This window comes from Carassius auratus, chromosome 7 (assembly GCF_003368295.1).
Source record: "Carassius auratus strain Wakin chromosome 7, ASM336829v1, whole genome shotgun sequence".
In the NCBI taxonomy this organism is placed as follows: Eukaryota; Metazoa; Chordata; class Actinopteri; order Cypriniformes; family Cyprinidae; genus Carassius; species Carassius auratus.
The window spans coordinates 1,294,898-1,321,107 of record NC_039249.1 but is presented as its reverse complement, the minus strand read 5'-3'; the positions used below and the strand labels follow the sequence as shown (position 1 = coordinate 1,321,107).

The 26,210-nt window shown below is 39.3% G+C and overlaps 2 protein-coding genes across 4 annotated transcripts in view; both read right to left on the bottom strand.

The window, feature by feature from the left end:
* Positions 1 to 288: 288 nt before the first annotated feature.
* Positions 289 to 9,135, bottom strand: LOC113105464 (CD48 antigen-like). 2 transcript variants are annotated; one of them, XM_026266540.1, is made up of 6 exons: positions 8,933 to 9,135; positions 8,371 to 8,685; positions 8,005 to 8,283; positions 4,745 to 4,846; positions 1,068 to 1,124; positions 289 to 843 (listed from the first exon to the last, which is right to left on the bottom strand). In XM_026266540.1, the coding sequence occupies exons 1-6, from the start codon at positions 9,036 to 9,038 to the stop codon at positions 836 to 838; spliced, it is 867 nt and encodes a 288-aa protein (XP_026122325.1). In that variant the 5' UTR covers positions 9,039 to 9,135; the 3' UTR covers positions 289 to 835. The 2 variants fall into 2 exon arrangements, with proteins under 2 accessions (XP_026122325.1, XP_026122326.1); XM_026266541.1 differs by lacking the exon at positions 1,068 to 1,124 and having other exon boundaries at positions 8,933 to 9,133.
* A 5,793-nt stretch (positions 9,136 to 14,928) lies between these two features.
* LOC113105423 (vang-like protein 2) overlaps positions 14,929 to 26,210 on the bottom strand; it is a 12,972-nt gene continuing 1,690 nt past the window's right edge. For both annotated transcript variants that reach the window (XM_026266482.1, XM_026266481.1), the window contains exons 2-8: positions 21,503 to 21,757; positions 21,290 to 21,413; positions 18,673 to 19,280; positions 18,281 to 18,417; positions 18,063 to 18,198; positions 17,132 to 17,375; positions 14,929 to 16,273 (exon numbers count right to left, since the gene is read on the bottom strand). In XM_026266482.1, the coding sequence (XP_026122267.1) occupies positions 16,010 to 16,273; positions 17,132 to 17,375; positions 18,063 to 18,198; positions 18,281 to 18,417; positions 18,673 to 19,280; positions 21,290 to 21,413; positions 21,503 to 21,573 (1,584 nt within the window). In that variant the 5' untranslated portion in view covers positions 21,574 to 21,757 and the 3' untranslated portion in view covers positions 14,929 to 16,009. The remainder of the gene's footprint in view (positions 16,274 to 17,131; positions 17,376 to 18,062; positions 18,199 to 18,280; positions 18,418 to 18,672; positions 19,281 to 21,289; positions 21,414 to 21,502; positions 21,758 to 26,210) is intronic.

The window sequence follows — 26,210 nt, the reverse complement described above, 5'->3', positions numbered from 1 at the left end:
TGGTGTAACAGAACTTGTTGAATTTGTTCTGGTCAGATGAAGTCTGAGAATTAAATCATACACAGCTAAGATCTTCAATAAACTCTGCTTCTTTATCATCACTTCGTCTGCTGTTCTGCTCTTCTCTGGGTTTCTCTTCAGTCAGCTTCTTCTCTGATAGAAGACTGTTAATACAGTTTGGGGGCATTTTGGGCACCAGACCCAGACTTCTGTGAACAGGTTTTGGGTTTTAGACTACTAAAGAGTTGTTCTCTGGCTGAGGCAGTATTAGAATCCATTTGCCAGAAGTTTATTAGGGAAAGAGTCGTTCAAACCAGGCAGAGAGTCAGTACCGTAATGGCAGTCCGATCTTTCAACATACACAAGGGGAATCCAAAAGGCAGAGATGAGTAGGAAAGTGAAGGGGTTAAACACAAACATCTGTCCAATCAGGCAGTAAATCTAAAGGGGCAATCCAAGAAGAACATGAAAACAGGCAGTTTTAGACAGTGTTAAATAGTGCCAAACATGAAACGATTGTAGACGCAGAGGGAGCGATGAACAGTCAGTACTCAGGTGAGGTCTTCCTCTGCGTGTGTGGCGTTACAGTTACCAGACAAAACTGATATTTTCTGATGAGAGCTGGCATTTGGCGCTGGATCTTAATTAATATGCTACAGAACCATTTGTTTAGCTTACGTAATATGTTTAGAGATAACAGTGCATATGTATCTCTAAAGTAACTGAATCAAGCACGTGTGTAAGCAGTTCACTCAGATTCATTTCTGAAGCAATGCAAGCGTCACTGTGTCTGCTGCTGTGAATCTCTTTTAGCCGTCTGTTGTCTTCACTGCACTCAGAGACCTTTAACAGATAAAACACATGCAAGATGATGCATTATGATCTGAATCATGAGCTCATTCTGTTGAAGATTTAAAGATTTAAGATCACAATAAACCTCTGATCATCACACATAACTCAATCACTTAAAGCAGATTTATAATGTAAGAGAATCAATGCATGCCCTGAACTGATCTCATTTTTCAGTTACTGTATAAATAATTGTACGATTGTAAGAGAATTCTAACATGTTTTATTCTTCTTCCTCAAAGGTTGAGCACAAGTTTCATCACCAGCATCAGCACCTGAAGAACACAAATGATCAATAACAATAAAATAATTATAATCAATCATAATTATTTTATTTTATTAGCAGGTTCTGTAAAATATTTAGGCTATATTATTAGTTTAAACATTTTCACATGATCTGTAATCAGAATATTAGTAAGTCCAGCAGCTGTCATGAAAGAGGTTGGTTATCTGACTCTGATTATAAACCGGTTTTATTTCTGATCTAAATTCAGGAAAGCAGAACCAGTGAAACAGACAGATGTGAATGTTGCGTGCTTCTGTGTTTCTAAACAAGTGAATTGTTTCTATCAGTCTTTATGAAAGGGTTAAAGGGGTTTATTTTTCTGATAAAATGATTCTATGAGAAGTTAAATGTGATGAATCATTGTGTCCAAATGCAGTTTTGTTGTGTGTCTACCTTTGTCCTTGGTCTTCTTTTTGTCCTGTAAATCAATCTTTGCATAAACCAGATCACTGGGTCCTGCAGTATTAATATCTGTATTAATATTAATAATAATGTTTTAATCAGTATTAATAGTAATACAGAACAGAGGATCAATCAAAGTGTTCAGAACAATGGCTCTAGATGACCTTAAAAAAAGTTTATGTGGTGTATCAGACCCGAACCAGACACATTAAAGAGTCCTTTCAGGACTGAGGTTGAAACACGAGTCGATTTCCTCAGAAAGACAACAGGAAGTCATATATCATTCCTTGCCACAGAGTCAGAAACAAGTTCACAGAACAGCTTTCAGAATTAACACCATTAGAACAAGTATTGACAATTTCAATTCGGAGAAGAGATTGTCAAATTTGGGGCAAGTAATTGAGATGCAACGCCGGACATCACATGTAAACCCAAGAGAGTACTACACAAGTGTGTACCCACACGTTTGACTATCATGTTTATAATCACTTATTGTGTTTGTCTTTTAATAACTATTGGATAGCTTAAGGATTCATATTCATGTTTAGTATGTAGGCGTTTGAATCTTTTAGCTTGGAACAGTCCTGACCATCAGTTATTTGTCAATGTATCATATTCTTGTTATATGAATAATGTCCAAAATTATACCCTGCAAGAGCGGGAAAATCGGACCATGTGCTTGATAAGATAACATATGATTTATGATACCCCCGAGCCAAAACAATATCTGATTGGTCAAGACAACATTTGAGGTGTGGCCAACAGGCCAGTTTAAATCTTCAGGACACCATAACATTTAGCTTTTAGATTGTAGTTTTGCTTTTAGCTTTGCTTCTGCTATTAGTCATGCCTGTTTTTAGTTTGCTTTTAGCTTTTGCTCCTAGCTTTTGCTTTTAGTCATCACTGTTCCAGCGTGCTTCGGCCTGCACGCCTGCTGCTACTAGCCACGATGAGAAGAAACACCACCTAGTCTCGTCAAACTTACTTCTTTTCTTTTCCGTTTGAGAGTTTTGTGTTCCGAGTTAAATTTTGTTCTTCTTCCCGTTCAACTTCAACCACCCCACACAACTCTGCATCTTCAGATGACGCCCCACCACGGGCTTCCCAAGACGTCACTTCAGTGACGACAGAACTTCCAACCAATCAGCGACATTGGGAAAAAACCCTTTCAACAACAACAAATGGGAACCCCCTTTACACCGGAGATGCACGTATCTAATAAAATTTTAACCTGTTTAAGCAGGCTGCCACATGTAATAACGCCACTGACCTCCAGGAGTACTGAGAGACTGTCACTGCCTAAACAAGTGTATTGATGATGTAACGGTCACAAAAACCATCACTGTCCGGGCCAACCAGAAGCCATGGATGACAGGGGAGGTCTACAGACACCTGAAGATGCGGAATGCTGCCTTCGGAGCTGGAGATGAGGTGGGCCTGAGAACAGCCTGGGCCAACCTGTCCCGCGGCATCAGAGAGGCTAAGAGACAGCACTCCAGGAGGATAGCTCACCAATTCAGCGACAGCAGAGACACTAGGAACCTGTGGCAGGGGATACAGACCATTACGGACTACAAGCCCCCACCACGGACCTGTGACAACACATCTCTCTGCTGAACGAGGTGAACACCTTCTTCGCTCGCTTTGAGAAACAATACAGCACAGAAGACTCCACCTCCTCCCGGTGACCAGGTGATGACGCTGACCCCAGACAGCGTGAGGAGATCTTCAAGAGGATCAATGCACGCAAAGCCTCGGGTCCTGACAACATCTCTGGGCGTGTGCTGAGAGACTGTGCAGCAGAACTCACTGATGTCTTCACAGACATTTTCAACATCTCACTTAGTCAGGCTGTTGTTCCCACGTTTTAAAACTACCACCATCATTCCAGTCCCGAAGAAGCCATCACCATCCTGCATCAATGACTACCGTCCTGTTGCACTTACCCCGATCCTCATGAAGTGCTCTGAACAGCTAGAAATGCATCACATCAAGTCTGCAAACTACAGGAGCGAGGTGAGCCGCCTGGCTGGGTGGTGCAGTGACAACAATCTCTCTCTGAACGTGGAGAAGACGAAGGAGATTGTTGTTGACTTCAGGAGAGCACACACTAAGCATGTTCCTCTGAACATCAACGGTGCGACTGGGGAGAGAGTGAGCAGCACCAAGTTCCTGGGTGTGCACATCACAGAGGACCTCTCCTAGACTGAAAACACAGCAGCACTGGCGAAGAAATCACAACAGCGTCTCTACTTCCTCCGCAAACTGAGGAGAGCCAGAGCCCCAACCCCCATCATGTACACCTTCTACAGAGGCACCATCGAGAGCATCCTGACGAGCTGCATCACTGTGTGGTATGGCACCTGCAACGCGTCCTGCCGAAAGACTCTGCAACGCATAGTGAGAGCAGCTGAGAAGATCATTGGTGTCTCTCTCCCCTCCCTCCAGGACATTTATGGATGCCGTCTCACTCACAAAGCCCTCTGCATCACTAGTGATCCCACAAACCCCTCACACAGCTTCATCAGTCTGCTGCCATCAGGGAAGAGACTGTGGAGTCTCCAGGCCAGTCTCTTTCTTGTGCTGCTTTATTTAACTTTATTTTTAATTTTTATTATATGTCTTTTTAGCAGTCCCTTATTGTACAATTGTATCGACATTTTATATTTGATCTAAATGTTTAGGCTTTAATGTTAATGTCATCTGTGTGCACCAGGGGTCTGACAGTAACGCAATTTTGATTCTCTGTATGTATGTACTGTACATGTGGAAGAATTGAAAATAAAGCAGACTTGAACTTGAACTCATTGAGGAACTCAATGCGAATGTTAATTAAGTGATTGATGGTTGTTCATGTCTATGCAATTTCACGTATTACTGTAAACTTTGGATTTCACATTTTCATTCTCTTAAACTCATCTTTTCATAACTTTCTATCTTCCTGCAACTTGTGTGAATGTGTGTGTGTGCGCTTATGTGATATATTAGTTTATATGACTTAGATTTATCTAATAAAGCCTTATTTGTATTGAAAAGAGAAGTGTCTTTGCTAATTAATAGTGTTTTGTTTTTTTCACTATAGTTTGGATATTAATATCCAGCGCAGATTTGATGTTAAACGGCTCGTAAAGTGAATTGCAGGGCATCTCAATTTTTCTGCATCTTTCATGTGTTTCTGTTCAGTTGTATTAATCATGTCATGAACACCTTTGTTCTTCTTGTATCTCCACAGCAGCAGCAGAGAGATGAAGATCAACAAGAAAACACTCGATCCCGCAACCACAGCAACGACCGGAAAAGAAGATGAAGCTGTGAGACAGAAGAACAAACACATTCAGATCTGATCGTAAGTCACATACTGTGTGATAATATTACAAAGATACATACAATCAGTCATTATTTCCAGACTTCTGACTTTACACTCATGTCCCTGCTGGATATAACACTTCATCAGAAAGATAGCGTTTATGTCTATGTATCCGGCCTAAACCCCGTTTTCCATTTCCTCACCATTAACAGACAGATGTATTTGGTTACTGTCCTGTGATGAGTTTGGTCTCTGATCTCTCTGTCCTCTACACCAGTACTGACCCTGATCAGATGTAGTTACTCCTCTGATAGTGAGAGTGTCTCTGTTTACAGTGTAACGATCAGACATCTGTAACATTACACTGTCTGTGTCTTTATACCACTCATATCTCCAGTCACTGTGAGACTCAATCACACACTTCAGATTGACTGTCTCTCCAGTGAATACAGGACTGTCTGGAGTCACAGTCAGTGAAGATCTGGGGGAATCTGGCAAAGAAGACAGAGCTCTTTCATTCAGAAAAAAAAGTCAGAGTTCCTGTGTTTGTGTGACACTGATTATGGTAATGGCCCCTCTGTGCGTTTTTCATTATTAATAACTCAAACACTAATAGCAGCTCATGTCTTGTTAATGTGTTATTTTGTCATGACTTTACTTCAGGTATATTATCATTAATTCACTATTAACTACTTACTAAATCCAGCTCATGATTATTATAAACTTACTCTCAAATACACATGTATAGTCCAACAGAGAAAGAGAATAACACAAAACAGATTCTGATCGTTTCAGATCAGTCATTAGTGTATTTAATATTTTCTACATTTGATACGGAGGATCAGTGAAAATAATGACAAACTAATCCTGTGTCGTCCAGTAATGTTTATGACGAATCCGCAGATGTCAATCATTTAAATTATGACAATTTTAAATAGTTTATATTCATTTAGACAAAATATTTCCTATTCATTTTAGTTAACCCCTAAATATTGATGCATTGACTATCAAACATATTCATATTTAATGCCATTGTTTAACCACTAGATGGCATTATACAAGTATTTAGCTGTAGTTGGTCAAAACAGTGTTGCTGTTCGAGGCTGACACAGAAAAGCGGTGTAAGCTGTCTGCGTACAGCTCAGATTCACCAAAATGGCACTACGCAGATATGGAGAGACACAGTTGTTGACTAAAGTTGTTATTTTAGTTTTCTTCGCTTACAAAAAATATTGTTGCTTCGTAACGTTACAGTTGAATCATTGATGGCAGATGGAGTTTTCTGACAATGTGTTTCATACTTGTATGGACCTTGACAGTGTAAGTTACTTGGTATATGGGACAGACACAAGCCTCCCGGTTTTCATCCAAAATATCTTAAATTGTGTTCCAAAGACAAACTAAGCTTTTACGGGTTTGGAACGACACAAGGGAAGTGATTAATGACAAAAAAATTATTTTGGGGTGAAGTATCCCTTTAAGAAACCTTGACCTACTGTAAACTGATAAGCGATATTAACAATGCAGTTGTTTATAAATCAAACGGAGCACTTGCCGCTGAGGTGAGGGGCGGGACATTTAGACGTGAGCTAGAGGCAGTTTAACCAATCATAACACACTGGGCTAGACAACCAATCAGAGCCCATTGCCTATTTCTGAGGGAATGGCTTCATAAAAAAAGGAAATAGAGCATCACAGTCCTGCCCACAGCTGGTGCCGGAAGTAAAATTCAATGCAGTATAAGCCATAAAGTCGTAAAGCCGTAACCATACATGGTAGATTAAAACCAGCTACGGCTGTACTAACCTATAGTAGTAGCTCATATAAACGGCAAAGGTTCATGGGGCACTAACCTTGTTTTGAGATAAATGCCTTTTATTCGCAATGTCTTGGATAAGTACTTCATTACCCACAATCCTGAACAATCCCACAGTGATGCATCTGATTGGTGGAACTCGTGTATCTGTCTGGTTAAACCCCGCAAAGGTCCGTGAAGACTGAAGATCATTAATAAAAAAATAAAATAAAATAAAAACCTGTGTTGCGTTTTTGCACGGTAGACTTATCAGTGCAATCATGATCTCCTTGGCTGCCATGATGGCTTTTTTCAAGGAGGAAAACAAAAGTGTTCAAAAGTGAGAAAACCACTTTAGATAGGGTCATGTAACGTTAGTTGAGTGAAGCGTGTCCGTGCGTGCAAACTGCCATCGTTAATCTTGCAGAGACGGCGAGCTTGAGAGGGGAGTTCTTTGTCGTGAGTGAGCAGGAGTAAGTATTCTGATTAATTATTTTGTATAGTATTTTAAAATGTAACGCCAGTACGCCATATTAAGTTAATTGCCTGCGGGCTTCTCCTCCTGTCTGTACGGTAATGCGACAGAGAGACGAGTGGTTATGACGCAATCATTAGCCTATTTTTCAAAAACTGTTTCTACGGGGCCATAATATAACATAGAAGGTAATGGAGCCATTTATACATTGTCGTGTATCTTTAGAAATAAATAATGAACAAATAGAGTCTTTAAACGCCTCAGATGTAAAGTTATTCGCTGTCAAAGTGACGGCAAAATGAATGGGAGTCAATGGGAATGCTAACGCAAGTGAAGTTCTGCTACAAGATGGCGGCACGCGGCCGACTTCAACTTCCGGTCGACTTCCTTGCCGCCTGGTTCGCGGTTGTGGCTTCAGTCGAATTCAGTGAGGTGCGGTGGTTTATGGGATGAGTAGTTCCTTCGCTCGAAATGAAAATATGTACACAGTCTTGTACCTTTTACTTTTTATGGATTTTCTCTTAATTTTTTCACTCGAAATGATGTGTTATATGCTTATGACTTCAGCCGTAGCTGGTTAGACATGCTCTAAAATTATTTTCGATTTTTCCAAAAGTCAATGGGAGAAATGAATGGGAAATTTACTTCTGGCTCCAAAGCTCTCTCGGGCTGTGGGCGGGACTGTGATGCTCTGTGATCAGCCCATTTCTTAGAGAAGTCACAGAGCTGTGTGCAAAATAGTCAAATTATGTAGAGAATACATTTTTAACAAAGTACTAAGACAAGTTAGACTGCACCCCATAAACACAATCAGGCCTTGGAAAAACACTGACTCACCCCTTTAATATTTAATACATAGTGAACAGCAACTTAAAGATGCATAAACTCACCTGAACATCCCACTGTCATTTGCCTGGTCATTGTCTGTTGACCACTGGAAGCAGTGCAGTTAAACGTAATGTTTCTGTTGCCACTAAATGATGCAAAAACAACAAGTGAAGAGTCAGCAGAGTTTGGGGTTCCTGAAATATATGATCCGTCGAACTCGTCATCAGGCGTCCAGGACAGATTCACATTTTGGCCAGATGCGATGCACTTAAGGGCAATGTAGCACTTGTTGTCAATGAGGGAATGAAGCGTCGTCTGGATGTCTGGTGTCTTGAGACTTTCTGGAGGACATTATTATATCAGTTACTCAATCTGGAGCCACAGTCATCAAGCAGAAGTAGATTGTTGACTACACTGGAACTGCTTACCTCGAACTGTGAGACGAACTTTAGATTGGCTCCGCCCGCCATCTGAGGTGACCAAAGCCACATTGTATGTCATGCTGTCATCCACGGTCACATTACGGATTGTTAAATCTCCAGTTTCAATGTTGATCTCAAGTCGACCCTCATGTCTCCAAAACGTGTAAATAACCACTTCACCATTCTTAAGACCCGCAATGAATGTGGTGTTCTGATGAATGGACCACTGGACTCTGCTGAGGCTCCATGATCTGTCTGCTCCAGATTTCAGGACGACTGATTGGCCACTGTAACCAGTGATGTCTTCCTCACTGCTGCTCGCTGCGAAAATAACAGAGATCTGATGATACGGTGAACGAGCTTGCATCTGAGGAATGTTTAGTTATTTTGCTGAAAAAAAGGGAAACACCTTGATTCCAACAAAGCAGAATTTAGATTGTTTTTCATTCATTTCTCACTCTGACCGTTAATTTTTATTAATTTTCTCTCACGAATTGTCCAATAATCACAAACTGTGTAACATTAACAAAGAACTCTGCATGATAAGAGTGAATTCTGCTAACCTCACCTTGACGGATGCACACAATACACAGCAGCACAACTCCACACAGACTCATCGCTCGTTGGTTTGTCGGTGTCAGTCGACGTGGTTCTTCTCTTGTGATAGCTGACATTTCACGAGTGGAGGGAAGTTGAAGAACAGGAGCGGTAGAAGACGCTTGGGGTGTTTTCAGCAGATGTGGTGGTCACTACAGCCAAACTACGTCACTAACACAACACCACCCTCGCTCTGCACATTGTGTATGTATCTCTGTTAGAACTCTATTATTAGGGCCCGAGCCAATGGGCGCAGGGCCCTATTGTTCCCCTAAGGATTATTCTTATTATTTTTATTTTTTTTTTAACCTTCCGGGGGTTTTTGGGGGCCTTAACATACTCAAAAACTCTTGAAAATTGGCATACACATTGGAACCTGCGGCCATCAGGTCGCCGCAGAGACTGGAACCCGGGCGTGGCATAGGAGCTCTACAGCGCCCCCTGGAACACCGTCAGAAATCCTGAACCATAGCTCACACATACTTACATGTATTTATATGAAACTCAGTACACTTATAGATCTCACTGAGCCGAACAACTTTCACACTCTATGTCATAGGCTCCGCCCAACAGGAAGTCAGCTATTCAGGGCTGTTTAAAAAAAGCATGCTCTGGAATCTGAAATACTCCTCTGAGGTTTTCCACCCGTTCGCCACAAAACTTGGTGAACATGATCTCAAGACATTGAGGATGACAAATTGCGAGGGGATTTTTGATATCTCGAACGGTTCGCCCGTGGTGAGGCGTTGAAATTAGGGCACAAAATTTGAAACAGGAAGTGCCTAATAACGTCTGCGTACATTTCCTGAGTTTCATCAAACTTCATCGGTTTGTTTATTGTAATATGTTACTCGCATATATGTAACTATAAGGTGTCAAAGTTACAGCGCCACCAACTGGAAGCAGGAAGTGTGTCATTTTCAAAATTCTTTTAATTCAGCGTCTTATTTTTACTCGATTTGCTTCAAACTTCATCAGAATAATGACAAAATACAGCTGATGTAAATCTGTTGTGGGTATACTGATATCTAATATAGTGTTGCCATGGCAACGTGTCAAACTTGAATATTCTGTTATGGTGATTTTGAGGCAGACAACAAGCTCAGATTTACATTAAACTCAGAACACATATCCGTATTAATGATATCTAGACAATGGCATAAGCTTTTAAAAGGACGTGATAGAGGCACTCTATAGCGCCACCTTTTGTCAAAAGTGGGGGGGTTAGTTTTAGCTACAGACACCAAACTTGGTACATAAATTGTTCTTATCAAGACGCACAATTTTCTAATTCACAGTCATAAGCTACGACCAACAGGAAGTCAGCTATTTTGATTTGAATATGTATTTTTGGCAAATTCGGCTGTGAATTAATGCATACTCCTCACAGGGGAAGTGCACTATACACACCAAACTTTGTCTACATGTTGAAAAAACATTGAGGAACTTCCGTGGTGATTTTTTGAAATAACAGTAAAAAGGGAAACATTAATTGTCTGGTATTTTTAAATTGCAGCTTCCAAACATTTCAAAACCATTTTTCATTCATTCATTTAGCGATTCTGAGGAAATATGCATAGTTTCACAATTTTACAACACTGTAAGATTAAAATAAAATTATAAAACTGTCAGACATCTGATCTCACTCTCTGGCATTGTCTCTGTGTGAGGGAAAGGGGGGGGGGTGCTTGAGGACCTGTCTGACAGAGAGAGAGAGAGATAGGGAGAGAGAGAGAGAGAGTTAACATCTCTTTAATCACCAGAAAAAAAACTGTAATTGTGTGTTGTTGATTTTTTTCATCATTACAGCTTAAGAAATCTCTCTATCATTTTCTATCATTTTTAGGGACGAAAAAAACCTAGTACAATTTGTAATCTTGCTGATTTAACAGTAAAACAGTTCAGCTCACAGATAAAGACTAAGCTGTAATGCAGGCAAACATATTTTACAAATGCTTATAGATCAATAAAATTGTTAAAAATGCTTTTTCACAAAGTACATAATAATAAGGCACATTGATATTCTGATGACATTTTTTTCCAAGTACATTTTACCAATTTCAAATCACATCAATCTTAATAAATACTATAGATCTGGTATTTCATGATTTATGAGTGATATATATAATTGTCCTCGATGGCTGGAAGTGAAATACTCATATTCAGGAGTGCTGAATTTTTAGGCATGTCTTCTTGTCATGCATTGGTCATTGAGCTCATTGTAGCGATGCTTCAGGTGTTGAAATAGATTTGTTATAGATTATACAGGTTCACTGTTTGAAGAGTGTATACAGTATGTGTATGTGGTGCAGACGCAGTAGCGAGAGCATGTTATTGTTACGCAAAAACACATTAAAATAATGTGCGAGCATGAATCTCTCCGCTTGCATGCACATTTCCTTTACTTTGACAAAAAACGCGTCCTCTGATACATGCTGCTTTTGCTCGGAGAGCGTGCGCGCACTTAAAACTCGTTTCCTCTGCTCAAACTGTGTCCTGTGCACTCACAACTCTCTCTATGCTCATGCGCTAGATATTCATTCTTTTCACACCTTTCTACTTCTAACCTTTTCTGTTCACATCTTTTACCATGTGCAGTGTGAATGCTCTGATCCATTAACATGGGCTCTGAAAAAAATATGCATTACAGATAGAGCTTGTGAACCTGGCCTTGCATAGGTATATGCACAGTCTGTCCTGTTCTCCTGCTCCATTTAGGAACGCTTCATTCGGACTGGTTCAGATAGCAACACCAAACTTGCAGTGTGTAATACCTATCATGGCCACCACCAGATGGAGCTATAGGATTACTTTTAAATAATTGTTTTAGAAACGTCTATAAAGCATTTAAATCATTTATAAAAATCTTTCAAAGTAAAACAATATGTATTTTAAAAAGCTTATTTATTTTACTGGTAATATAGTTTTATATAATAATTTCAGAAATGTTTATAGATCAATAAAAGTATTTTTAAAAATGGTTATAGATCATCAAAAGTGCGAATAAGCTCTCTTTGGTTTACATTAGTTAATGCATTAACTAACATGAACTAACAATGAACAATCTATTTTTCAGATAATTTATTAATCTTTTTTATGTTAGTTATTCCTATCATTAAAAATATTATTATTTATGTTTTTTCACAGTACATAAACTAATTTTAAAATAAAAATGTAATAAAAAAAATATTATTAATAATGTATTAAAATATTTTAACTAAGCTTTAATTAACATTTATATAAACACTTATATTGAAAGAGACTGAAATTGAAGTAATTTTTACTTTTAAAAACCACTTGTAAGACACAGTTAACAAATGCAGTGAGCAGATGAAAGGACAGAACAACAAAGATATATAGTGCCCCCTATTGGCAACAGGAAGTGTCATATTTTACACTGCGACAAACTACTCCTAGAAATTTTTTGACATTAATGTCTTTTTCGTGGTCAGTCTATCTTGAGTTTTTGTTAAGGGTCGTGTCCATGGCGCCATGACAAAATTGATGTCTCGCCATAGGAAGAGAAGTTGTTGTAACTCAGGCATAAAATATTCGATCTTCCCCAAACTTCAAATGTTTGATAAGAGTCTTGGCCTGAACACATCTGAAGGAAAATATTCCATTATAATGATAGCGCCACCTGCTGGCAAAAAGAAGATTGGCACATATAAATGACTTTGACATATTCCACTTATATTTACGACTTTAAATGCATATTTCTCGCCGTTCGCTTTTTTACTAAAGCCGCTTGCTGGCGGTGAGCCCGGGTGCGAGGGCCCGATCATCGCTGCTTGCAGCTTTAATTATTATTATTATTATTATATTTTACAGTTGTATGTTATGGGACACTTCTGTAGTAAGTTGTGTTTGTGTTTAAAGATGTTACAGTCCATATCGTTGGAAAAGTCCATGAATAAATGTTCCAAAGTAAACTTCTAGGGACATCCCACATTGGGACCCTGTCCAAACTGACTAATACTTTCCAGTAGAAGTAAAAGCTAAAAGTCTTTGAGAGTTTCACTTTCTCTGATGGACTCCATGTTGTTTTGGAAAATTAATCACTTACATATACAGGCACAGTACAGGGTTAACACGTGCTGCTGGTTATAAAGTGCACATTATCATAAAGACATAGAATGTTTTTAATAATTGTTATTTAAATCATCAAAGTCATTCTACTTAAATCTTTCTTCTTATGAAACCAAGACGATGCAATTAGACAAAAATCTTAAAATATTGCAGTAATGTCATAGCATTACATGTTTAGATCCAGTCCAGTTCCCACCTCGCATGAACACTCGAAGAAAGATGCAACTCTATTATCATCTGTGCGTGCGTATACATTGAGATAAAGAGAAACAGAACGAGAGAATAGAGAGAAACAGAGGGAAGAAAGGGAGAGCAGGAGTGAGAGAAAATAAAAACACACACCCAAACAATGATAGGAAACATCTGTGGAAGAAAGAGAGAAAAGGGAAAGGACGAAGAAGGGAGGAGGGATTGCAGAGGGACAAACTCACAGAAATATCTGATAGAGATCATCATACAATCTAACAATCAATTTAACAGTGTTATGTTAAACTTTTATAAATCATTCAGTGGTTGCCTCAGTCCATGTAATAAATGCACATTTTAAAGCTTCATTTACTCTTCCTGTAAAACAGGCCATCATCCCAGTGCTTGACTTCAGTGATGTTGTCTACAGAACTGCTTCTAATTCTTTCCTCAAGAAACCGTCGTTGTGTCCCACAGTGCTATTCACTGTATTACTAAAGCCCCATACAGCACCCATCACTGCACTCTTTACTCATAGATGGATGGCCTTCGTTACGAAATCACTGGTATCGGTTCATTTACAAGTCCATACTGGGCAGAACACCATCTTACCGAAGTACTTTATTAACCATATCAGTGCCTGTGTTCAGTGTGTGTTCCAGTAAATATATCTCTCAAGACCCTACAGAAGCCCACGTCTCTTTTGGCCGCTCTTCTTTTCAATGTTCTGCTGCAAATGATTGGAGAACTTCACAAAATTATCTCAAATTAGAATCTGTTTCGATTACTTTTAAAGTTTTAATCTCAAATTTACTGACGGACCTCTGTAGATGTTGATGCTCTCTGCGAACAAAGCCTTATGGCTGTCATTGCATTTATTTGCACATTATCAATTTACCCATGTTGGACTATACTATTATCCTACTGCTTTTTTCTTGTACTGCCATTTTACATTTTTAAAAAGTTTTTCCATTATTTTTCCATCACTTTTAACTGTATCTGAATCTCTTCTATATTTATTAATGTCTGTATGTCGTGTGTAACTTCATGTACCCTGCGTCTCATCTCGTCCAGGTCACGGTTGCAAATGAAAACCTGCTCTCAACCGATTAACCCGATTAAATAAAGGTAAAAATCCTTGAATGAGCCATGCTTAACTTCTGATAACTGGTTTCAGAGTCGGCCAAAATAGAAAAACATCACATTTTGACTCATTCCTAACTCGAACCAGATCAGAAAATCTCACGGTCACTGCGGTCAGATATTGAGATAAACTTTATAAAGTATCATCTCTTTATATTAAACTAATATATTAAATTGCTGTCTTCTTCACTACAGATTTTGAGACGATTCGGGACATTCTACACTTAATGCATTAAAACGGTGTTTTTAAAAAGACCAAACTATGTTCATATTCTGTGCTAATAGTTAATAGTTTGTTTAAGGAGTTCGGTCTCTGATTTAATGCATTAATGCCTTTTTATAAAGAATATACAAGTTATGCCAAGCTCTCAAATATTGAATTGGATAGAAACGGTTTTAAAAATCCTTCACTAATAAAAAACAACTGGTTAAGGAAATGTACTGTTTCTATTTTAAAACTCTTTTTATTTGAAGTTGGCATCCAAACATCATCCTGCTATCAGACATTCATCTTCAGATCAACTTCTATAAAGAGGAGACAAACTCTGTACAGTAGAGTTGATCATTTATTAAAAAAAATGTAAAATAAAAATGCTGCAACATGTTTAGTTCTAAAATTATGAATCGCCAAAAAATGTCTTCGCACAATAACCAGAAACCTACAAATCTCTTTACAACAAACCATTTTTTTTAAAGGGAAAAGTTAAAAGATTAGCTTAACATCCATACAAAAATGATAAAAGTACAAACCTGCATCGCCTACATGCATTAGGCCTAAAAATGATAATTCATAACTACCTACATCATTTCCAATCCCTCTCTCACTGACGTACACGAGCGTATAAAAGAAGGAGGAGTTATGTACAGAAGATGAAGGATGGGGGCAAACTACAATGAGTCAAAGATGGGAGCTGGGTTAGAGACATGAGAAGAACGAGTTAATTCACTGTCCTTAAACCAGCTAGAAATCAGACTGACATCTGTGTGTGTGTGTGTGTACGCCGAGGCACTGTTACCGCATTTGGCACACATTCATGTTTTTTGCATTTTATGTAAAGATCACATTTGATTGGTCACGTATGACAGACGCACAAACCAAACGCTACACATAAAAACATTAGTCATTGGTTTTGCTGGTGTGTTAAAACACAAAGTAAACGAATGATATAAAAGGCCCCTCGATTCATTAAAATGAAGAATAAAGTACTGCAAACGTGATACATACGACGTCTTAAAAACATTCACGACATACAGAGTTACAAACATGCTTCTCGTGTGCTTTTTTTGACCGTCAATCATACAAATTAAAGCACTTGAATGCTCGGCTACAGTCGCTTCTCAATGAATATTTCACGGGTTTTGAAGTGTGAATGTGTGTGTAGTGTTATCATGACACCTGGAACTTCTGGTAAATCATCCGTATCGTGCAGCACTGGTGTGTGAAAGTGTGTTTGATCGAGCCACGTGTTATATTCACAGCTGAAATGCAGAAGAGTTAGTCAGTCCGGACAGTCTCAAGATCAAAATAGTTCATGTAGTGTAAAAAACACGCACATACAGTCATAAAAGTGATATCTAAAAGACAAAAAGGAGTGGTTGTGTCCTTGTAACGGAGTCTCTTGTGGTTCCCTCACACTGAGGTCTCTGACTGGAGCCGCATCACGAACTTGTGGCTCTTGGGGTCGATAAACTCCTCCCCCAGGGTGAGGAAGGGGAGGGGCGTCACCGTGACCACCAGAGCGAAGTCGAGGCGGCGGAGGGAGAACACCAGTCCCTGCCGCAGCGCTGAGGTCACGGGCTCCTCGCTCACCAGAGTCCACTGGCGCCCCCTGCTGCCGTTCTCTCGCTGGTACTGCATGGTGGGGCCCGGGGCCAGGTAACGCTCCAGAAACGCCTGAGCACAGACGGAGAGATTCAGCACATTAGGACCAGTCCTCATGTCTGTGTTCCTTTTGTCACATGCATAATAATAACTAGCAAAAAATACTGCATTTTAAGAATTCTTGAAATAATGTTTCAGAACACAGGACTATTTACAATAAACGAATGACGGACAAAGACGATAAAAAACATGCAAAAGCTAAATATGGCACTTTATTCATCGTCTAATAATAAAGACATGAAAATTATTAAATGTACTTGAAAGAAAGTCCCAAAAGTTTGTTTGCGATTTAAAATAATTATAAAAAATATATATTTAAAAACACATTAATAGTATTAAGTTAAATTGTTAGCATTATAAAGTCATTACAATATTTAAAATTGGTTTGTGTTTAATGAAAAGGAGGATTGTATGGAGAAATTTAAGGAACATATTGATAAAGTAAATAAAAAAATTAACTTTTTTTAACTAATTGCTAACAATTTTACTTTTGATATTTTTATATATATATATATATATATATAAAAAAAAATCTGTCAATAACAATTTTAGACACGTCAATCAAATAAAACTAATTCCCTATGCCATGCCAAATAGTATTTAACAATATTTCTGAATTAAGTCTAATACATTTGAGTCTCATGACATCACTACATGCAGATTTAATTCTCCAGGTGGTGTCTAGTTATTTTAATCTAATTTTGTGCAAAAACCGCAGCACATCAGTCAAGAAAGCAAGGTTAATTGTTCATTCGTGACATTATAAAGAGTCAGATGATGCTGAGCACATTGCACTGTGGGACACAGCACCCAGTAAGTCTGCTGGTATCGTGCAGGTGTAACAGGTGTCTGATGGGTGAGTTAGCAGACCTTGGGCGTCATGTTGTGCGTGATGCAGAACTGCAGGTGTGTGATGATGCTCTCCATGCTGTGGTACGGTTGCTGGCGCGTGGTGCGCAGGTACTTCTGCATGGCTCGAGCCATGGGGGCGAAGATGGCCTGGGCCGCCTCACGAGGGTCCATCACCTCACGCGGGTGTTTGGGTGACGACGCCGCCTCGTCCTCCTGAAGCCTCTTGATGTGCGTGAAGGCCTCCTCTACTGCCACCACCAGCCTGGAGGAGGAAACACAGCTCTGAGCAAATCTGACACCAATAAACCTGAGCAGAAGAGTCAGAGACATCAGCTGTATCTGACCACATCTGACCCTGCAGCACGAAACCACACACGAGGGGCGAGTTATAGAAACTGAGATTTATACATCATCGGAAAGATGAATAAATAAGCTTTCAATTGATGTATGGTTTGTAAGGAGGACAATATTTGTCTGAGGATTTGAAAATCTGGAATCTGAGGGAGCAAAAATATCTAAATATTGAGAAAATCATATTTAAAGTTGTCCAAATTAATTCTTAGCAATGCATATTACTAATGAAATATTAAGTTTTGATATTTATATCTTCATGAACATGATCTTACTTAATATCCTAATTTATCTTTTTTATATATATATTTACATGTACACTTGTATATATTCATAGTCAAACATTTAATATAAAAAAAAATGTCTTATATATACGTGTGTGTGAACGCACATAATATACACAGTACACACATTAAAAAAACATTTTGAAAGCAATTGATCATGATAAAACATAAATAATAAAAAACTAAAATGCATGTAAGATTTTCTGCATTGATTATTTTCAGAGACACTTTCCATCTAGATTCTGATTTATTAGATTGTAGCAGTAATTTTTGACTTTTTCCCCCAGATATTTCTGATTGATCAGGACTCTGACCTGGCCTTGCGTTTCCGGACCCTGCGGTCCATCTCGGCCTCCTCGTAGTAATACTCGTTATGAGAGTTGTCCCGTCTGCGTGCGGCGGCGGCGATCATCGCCCGGGACTGACCCGTCGAGTTATTAGTGCTGCTCTCTGGAGAGACAGAACCAGTCAGAACATCAGCTGACTTTGTGAAGCAGAGACTTGGCTGTGAAAGGGGAAAGATTTGGAGTACCTTCTCCCAGAGTGTACACCTTGAAGCCAGACATCTTCTTGGACAGGATGGACTTGGGCAGGTTGAGTAAAGCAGGGTTGTAGACCGGGAAATCAGTGTAGTAGTGATCCAGAACCCACACCGCTGCCCGCTGGATACTGAGATCACACACACACGCACACTCTCAAATTACTTCATCTAGCACATTAGTTACTGATTTATTCCAGAGCTGCATGATTCACTGAAAAAAGTGAAATCAAGGTATAGCTTTGTGCTATTATCAAATCACAAACGCTGGGATTTCAGGAAATAAAACGTCACTGTTCTACTGAAGAAAAAGAAGGGAATCTACATCTCAGTTGCTCTGAGGGTGATTAAATGAACTCTGTTTGTTAGTAATGATCTGTGCTGACCTGAGGTGGCCCACGTTGTAGAAGCGGCTGGCTCCGTCGGTGGTGCGCACCACTTTGAGGCAGAAGGCGGGTCTGAGGTGCCTGACCTCCAGCAGCACGAGCGCCAGATACTGGATGAACAGCAGCGCGTCCACCAGAGACACGGCGTATCCCACGATGCCCCTGTAGTCTCGCTCGCGGGGCTCCAGCACCCGCACGCCGTAGAAGAGCCAGTATGAGGCCACGAAGAGGAAGACCAGCGCCATCAGCAGGCAGCGGAAGACGTAGAAGCGCGGGAGCGTGGCACGGGGCGGCCGCAGGAACAGAGCCCAGGACGAGATGAGCAGCACCAGCAGCTTGAAGGCCAGCGAGACGTACAGGCCCTCGCACGGGGTCCCGCAGGGCTCTAGAGCGTCCCGCCACAGCAGCTGGGGCAGCAGCAGGAAGGCCAGGGGCGTCAGGAGCGCAAACACACCCAGAACACCGCTCAGGACCGGCCCCGCGAACCGACGACACTCCAGCGGAGACGAGTCCTCCAGCTCCTTAGACGCACGCGTCAGGTCCTCGTTAGACACGCTGTGCTCCGACGTCCCGGTGACGACCGTCGTGGTCTCGCCCCAGTTATCATCCTGACGGGACACAGAGAGAGAGAGATGCTGAGAGGGGCGGGACGTCTGGTCTCAAAACTATTACAATTAATGTCTGATGACTAAAAGCTGAAATAAAATATCAGGGCCGGGACTTTAACGCTTTAATTGAGATTAATTAATGACACAAAAAATAATGCGTTAACTAAGATTAATTAATTACAGAAAAAAAAATTCCCGCATTTTTAATAACTTATTTTTGCACCGCGGAACGTTTCTCACTGGATGAGTTTCGGCGGGACCGATTATACTGAAGCACCAACTAGCGTTCGCATATCACTGCAGCACATCGAGCCTCAAGTATCAACTCAACGCAAAACATATAGCAGCTAGCGTGGACTTTACACTTTATGTTGAACTATGTATTATTTTGTTGATGCAACAGTTTATGTTGAGCTCTTTATTGTTTTGGCCAAGGTTACTGAGAGTTGGACTTAGTATGTTATGGCCTCTGAAGCAACAGAGAGATGTTTTCTAATAGTCAGTGTTTCCAATGTTCTGAATGTACTTGACAGTATTGTGTTTTACTTTAAAAAAAAACACTTTACAGAAGGTTCCAGCACCTATAAGCTACCTGAATTTCTGAAATGTACTATTTCTAAATTGTTTCTAAATATGCTATTGCTACACTTCATGGCAAAAATTGCACTGGTCTGCTAGACTTGGTTGAACAAAAATAAACAATATTTTGTTGCTTAAGCTTATGTATTCAGTCATTATTCAATGGTATACTATAAATCCATGTGAAAAAAATTACTTTTCACTGTTCTCAGGTCAAATATTTATCTGCGATTAAAATGCGATTAATTAATTACAAAGCCTCTAATTAATTAGATTAATTTTTTTAATCGAGTCCCGGCACTATAAAATATACATATGAGATGAAAACTTTAATTAGAAAAATTGCTTCGGCAACTAGCTAAATTATTAAAATTACTAGAAAGTAATATAAATTATATAATATAAATGTGAATATTAAATAAATCACTTTACACTAATTACAACAATAATATACATTCTAAATAATTGTACGAAAATTTCGAAAGCACGGAAGAAAATAGCTACAATTTACGCTAAAATGTAAATACTGAAAATACAACTAGAGACGTCAAAAAAAAAAAAAAAATGAAAGCTAAAAATAAATGTAAACATTAGATAGAAAGCTTCCATTTAAAAGATAATAAAAAAAATGTTGCCTTGGCAAAATTTCTAAAATAGTGCTAGAAAAAAAAAAAAAAAAACTTTTTAGTACCTTTTAAGTACCAAAATTACTAAAACCGAAATAAAACTAAATGGAAACAAAAAAGTAAATAAATAAAAATTACAAAGTCATACAAAACTTCTACAACTCAAACTATAAATGGATAAATAAATAAATACTGTAATCATATATTAATACTATTAAAATAACACTGTTTACATTTATGGTACTTTTATTGTAGTTTTCGTCCATTTTGGTGGCAAACAGCTACTGATCACCATTCACAAAGTCATTTTATTCCAAAGAATAATGAAATTAAGTCTATTTTGGAGGGGTGGGGGGGGGATTTACATAAAAAAAAATGTTTGTAAACATAGCACCATTAAAAGACAAAAAACTGACCAAAGTGCTGTTAAATAAAGCAAAAATATAAGGAAAAGAGAACAGATACAGTGTTCCTGTAGCTCAATTGGTAGAGCATTGCGATATCAAGCGCAAGGTTGGAGGTTCGATTCCCCGCAACACATGATAGATAAAAATTGATAGCCTGGATGCAATGTAAGTCGCTTTGGATAAAAGCGTCTGCTAAATTCACATATTTAATTTTATATTTAGATGAACTTATCAAATAACTACATTTTCGAACTTATTTTTTGATGTGTCGTGATGGTTCAGTGTAGAAGGATTGTTCTGGTAATATGCATTATTCTCACCAGAGTTTTTGATTCCTGTAACACAGTTAATACTTCATTATTTCTGAACAGAACTGGTCCAGTAAGTGTGCACTGACCCGCTCATCTCCGCGCGTGCTCTCGGCGTCCAGCAGGGGCTCTCCGGGGGCCTGGATGGTCACAGATTTGTCTCCTCTGCTGCTGCTGTCTCTGCTCTTGGAGCGATGCCGGTCTCTGCGGTCCCTGAAACACACCAGGAGTCCCTCAGGTGAGCAGATCTCCAGAGACTCAGTGAACAGACACGATCGGAGGTGAATGTGATGTGTGCGCACCTGTGTTTGCGAGAGCTGCGTGAATGTGAAGACTTGTAGGAGTAGCCCGAGTACTGCGACTCGTTGTCCATGTCTGGGGCCGGTGGGCGGGGTTTGTGGGCCCCAGCTCCGCCCCTGGAGCGCTCTGTGGCTCCGCCCAGCCGAGTCTTACGCTCCGAGATGGATTTGGACGACAGAGACAAGGGCAGCTTCAGCAGTTCCACTTTACTCCTGAGAGAATCTATCTTGGAGGCTGACGGAGAGGAGCGGACGGACCTGTGACCCAAACAACAGGACATTAACACTTTCAGGACATTAGCATCACTTCTCTGAATGCTGGACAGTGTATTACATTAGGGGTATATGATATAACAGAAATTATAAAAATATCACAAATTGCAATATGCATATCACAACAGCTTGCAATAATGATCCCAACACTTCAGATAACTTACAAAAACTCCACTCAAGTTTAGTAACCTGCAGGCAACGAAGAAGAAAAACTTAAAAATAATCTAAAACACACTTAAATAATCTCCGTATTGGATATCGCATAGGGATGTCAAATTTCGATTATTTCCATGATCGATCGTCGTTTAAATTAACGATCAATTAATCGATTAATCGTTAACCATAATACTGCAAAATGCGTCTATTGCAGGCACGCAGTCAGCGGTATGACAGGATGTGCAAAAGCCACACACACACACAAAACGCTTTCTCACTTGAATTAAAGAGGTTTTAGTCTGAATAAAATGCTAGTAGCAGGATTATAAAATGAATAGATGCGATTATGATCATTTGATAAAATGAAGAGAGCGCGCCATACTTTTGAGGTCATTTTACTTTGTTGACAGTTTCCAATCCCGCACGGAGAACGCGCCTCTTTAAATGGTTTTGTGGTGCTCGTTGTTGTATTTTAAAGCACAATTGCAATGTTTTCAACTGACATTATTGTATAAAATTATCCGAAATGTGGAGCGCGTGTGACTGCGCTGCACATTAAGTGAACTACATCGGCGCTGCTGCACCAAAACACAGTTGCTCACATTAATTTGATCCTGCTGGATTCTGTCCTAGAAAATGTCAGATTTTTAAAAATCTGGCATACAGCGCATTAGATCGTGACAGTGCATGCGTGCAGACGAGGATGAGCGAGCGGGGCTTTGGCCAGATTTATTTGGAGGTTATTGCTCATGTCTCATTCGGCACAAATCGAAATGTTTCCATATTCGCAATGTATTTGAATGTTAAACTATTATTTATAATGTAAACTAGGCTTGTACTTAACACGCATTCGCATATAGACGGAAAAGATGATCCTCTTCATATGAGCAAAAACGTCCTTGGCATAACAGCAGAGTGGACCGGTATACTACGGTCTATTTAAACTGAATGCTCCAGGAATGTGTAGGTCACAGCGCCTATTAATCGCTGTTTTGAATCCAGCAATTATTTATTTAGAAATGATAAGATCTGATTATGACAAGTGTGGTATAAAAGCTTTGTTTATTAGAGGAATAATAGGTTAACTGGAAAATGTTAAATCGCGACCATGCTTTTGGACCCCATAGTCTTCATTTACGCGGCTTTGTTCTGGTTTGCCGGTTGGTCACGAATTTCCACAAATTCAGTATATTTAGGCATTGTTTCTTTTCCTAAATCTTCATAGTCTAACCCTCTAATTTCCCAGGTTTATTTTATTATCTTTCGCTTTTAATAACTGTTTTCGCATCTCTTACTGTGGTAAACATAGGAAGGGAAATTAAAGATTTCATGAATTAAGAATTCGTTCGATTTATTAATTTGTTCCCTTATTTCACTTAAATCATGGGTTATTTAGGGAACAAAATTAATGAAACATGGACAATTGCCACATTAATAATTCGTAGGAATGAATTAACAAGTTGTATGAATGAATAGACTACCTGTCCTGTCACTGTGTCCCGCAGCCCTGCAAAGCGCACGATATAAAACAGTTATCTGATGAAATGATTAGTAACTACATTTCTATTGCATTTAATGTTGAATAACTTTTATGTTGTTTCTATTTTAATGTACTTTAAAGTTTAAATCACATTAAAAGCTTAATTTGTACATTGTGAATGAATGATGATGCTTTTATATATCGTCACCATCACTCACAGCCGCTCGCACGTGTTGAGTGCGCATGAGCCGCATGCAGCCCAACATTGAATCGGTTAACCGAGCATCCATAGCCTTAATCGATTGCATCTCTTATCGACAATTAATCGATCATCGATTAATCGTTGACATCCCTAATATCGCATGATTTAGTTATGTTCAGAAACTAAGTGCAACTTGTGCATATTTTTTTTTTTTTCAAAACTGGTTTTCATTCAATTTGTAATTAAACTTCAAATAACTAGTAAACAGTTTCTAACATAATTTGTTGTATTCATTGCTATTTGTACTTCCTCTAAACTTTTGTAGTCTTTTTCTCAAATTCTTCCAAAGCATAAAATTAATTTCTCACTTCTCACAAACACAAGTCTCAGTTTTGAGGAGACTGTGTGTCTAACATGTCCTCATGTATTATATATTTTAGCGTTTGTCAAGCTACACAGAAGGTTTTCGGTTTGCTTTACCTGTTTTAAAGCACAGATTTTTTTCAAATCTCATGCAAACCAATGTGGGTCAACAAAACCCCAATTTTTATACAGCCTTTCCAAAAAACACATCTATACGTTGAAACTTAGCATGAATATTCATGACCCTAACTGAAAAATATTCACCAAATTTCAAGCAGAAATTAACAGTTTAACCAGTATTTTTTACAACCAGCTCAACAGCAGGTTAATACGTTTTTCTTCAACACAATGCATCTCTAATTCACACACACAAACACACACATTTTCAAACCCCAACACTTGACCTCTGTGTAAAAACACCGAGCTTCATTTGTGAAACACTGTTCACCAAGTTCTGTTCGAATCATTCTCACCTAAACTCTCTCATTCAATTAAATCACGATTCTCCACAGAAATTCGTTCTGCTCACATGAATGAATGATGGCCGTTGTGTTCGAACATCTCTCAGGAATACACAAACACACATTATTGGCATTCCTACTGGTTTTGAAATAACTTGGACTGCTGTAGTGATAAACAGGAACTAAAGCAGTTCTGTGACACTCGAAGATCATCAAAACAAACTTCAGCAGCTAATCTGAGCTGAGAGTCCTGCACAAGGACTTCAGCATCTCATTACACACACACACACACACACACACACATTCCCCGGCCATCGCCTGTCATCTCCACGGCAACTGAGCTGGGCTGTTACCATGGCAGTGAATGTGTGACGGGTCGCCGCCTGACCTTTACACATCCACCACATATGATCATATAAACTCAAAACTGTCTGTTTTGGATTGGTTTCTTCACCATCGAGTCGAGTTGTTTTGCCTGTTTCTGAAGTAACGGCTCAATCTGATTATCTAAATAAGAGCCAGCACTCCAGCGTCTATTTTAGCTCCTAACACTCACATTTCTGTCTGCTAACAGGACTCATGTGAGACGGACACAGACAGACGTGTGTGTGTGGGCCGTCAGGAGTTGTTTACAGAGCTGATGGGACACCATTTGTCCCGGACAGATCCAGAACATGTGTCCCCCATCAGTCTGAGGAGGAACGGCCGTCTCCTCTCGTCCTGCGGAGCTCAGACACACTGAGAATCAAACAGAGCTGCAAACTGAATAACAGTCATGTCACGTGGTCTAGACCAGATTTAAATAGACTTGCCGTTTATAATAAACACTGCTTAAGGAATGACACTGTATTATGTTTAAGTTCTGGTTCTATTTTTCATTTATATTAAGTTCCACTTAAAGGGTTTTGTGGAGTGAGGGGAATCGTTCACATCGTTTAAGACTTCATTCAATCATTAAAGGTCGATCATTTAATGTTGTTCTTTGAATTTGTTTGCAAGTGAAATCCAGTCATTTCAATAGCAATCCTTCTGTGTGATCTGTGCTTCATATACAGTAGACTGATAATAGACAGGTATAATCTGACTAATCTGTCTGCTGTTTTAAACGAGACACCTGGGACGCAGCTGTCAACTCTTGTGTTCATGTGGGAAGCGCTCGTAAACACTACAGATACAGGTGTGATGAGCACAACAACCCCAGACAAACATATGAATCAGTGTATGACCAACAACTAAGAGGACGCTCCAGCTCTAGAAAAGAAAGCAGGCATTGCTACAATATTATGCACAATATTTATCCGTTATGAATCTCTGCTCCTGCAAAAGTGAATAAAATCTTAGCCCAACTGCATGAGACATCATTAATATCAGCAGACAGATCTTGATAAATAGCTCAAGGTCTCAAGACGTCCTTGATCCCAAACTAAGTGTTCCTATTCTACAAGACTGCATCTAAACATATCAACAGGACACTGTGGTTTGTGTTTGGCAGCTGTGATTTATGAACCAACAACACACCGGGTCCCAGGTGTGGATTAGGTCCACATATACAGTTACCCATTATTCCTGCTCTCATCTGACCTATTTAAACAACAGCTTTGTTGAACAAACACACACGTTCAAGACAAGTGTCAGAAGGTCCATTACAGGCATCAAATGAAGCCTACAAATCACAAACACTGTACTTTCGTTTATGAAGAACAGAAAATATACTGCGAATGTCTAATTGTTTATGAATGAGCGTCTATTAAGTGTTTCAATGCCGTGCTCAGGTTA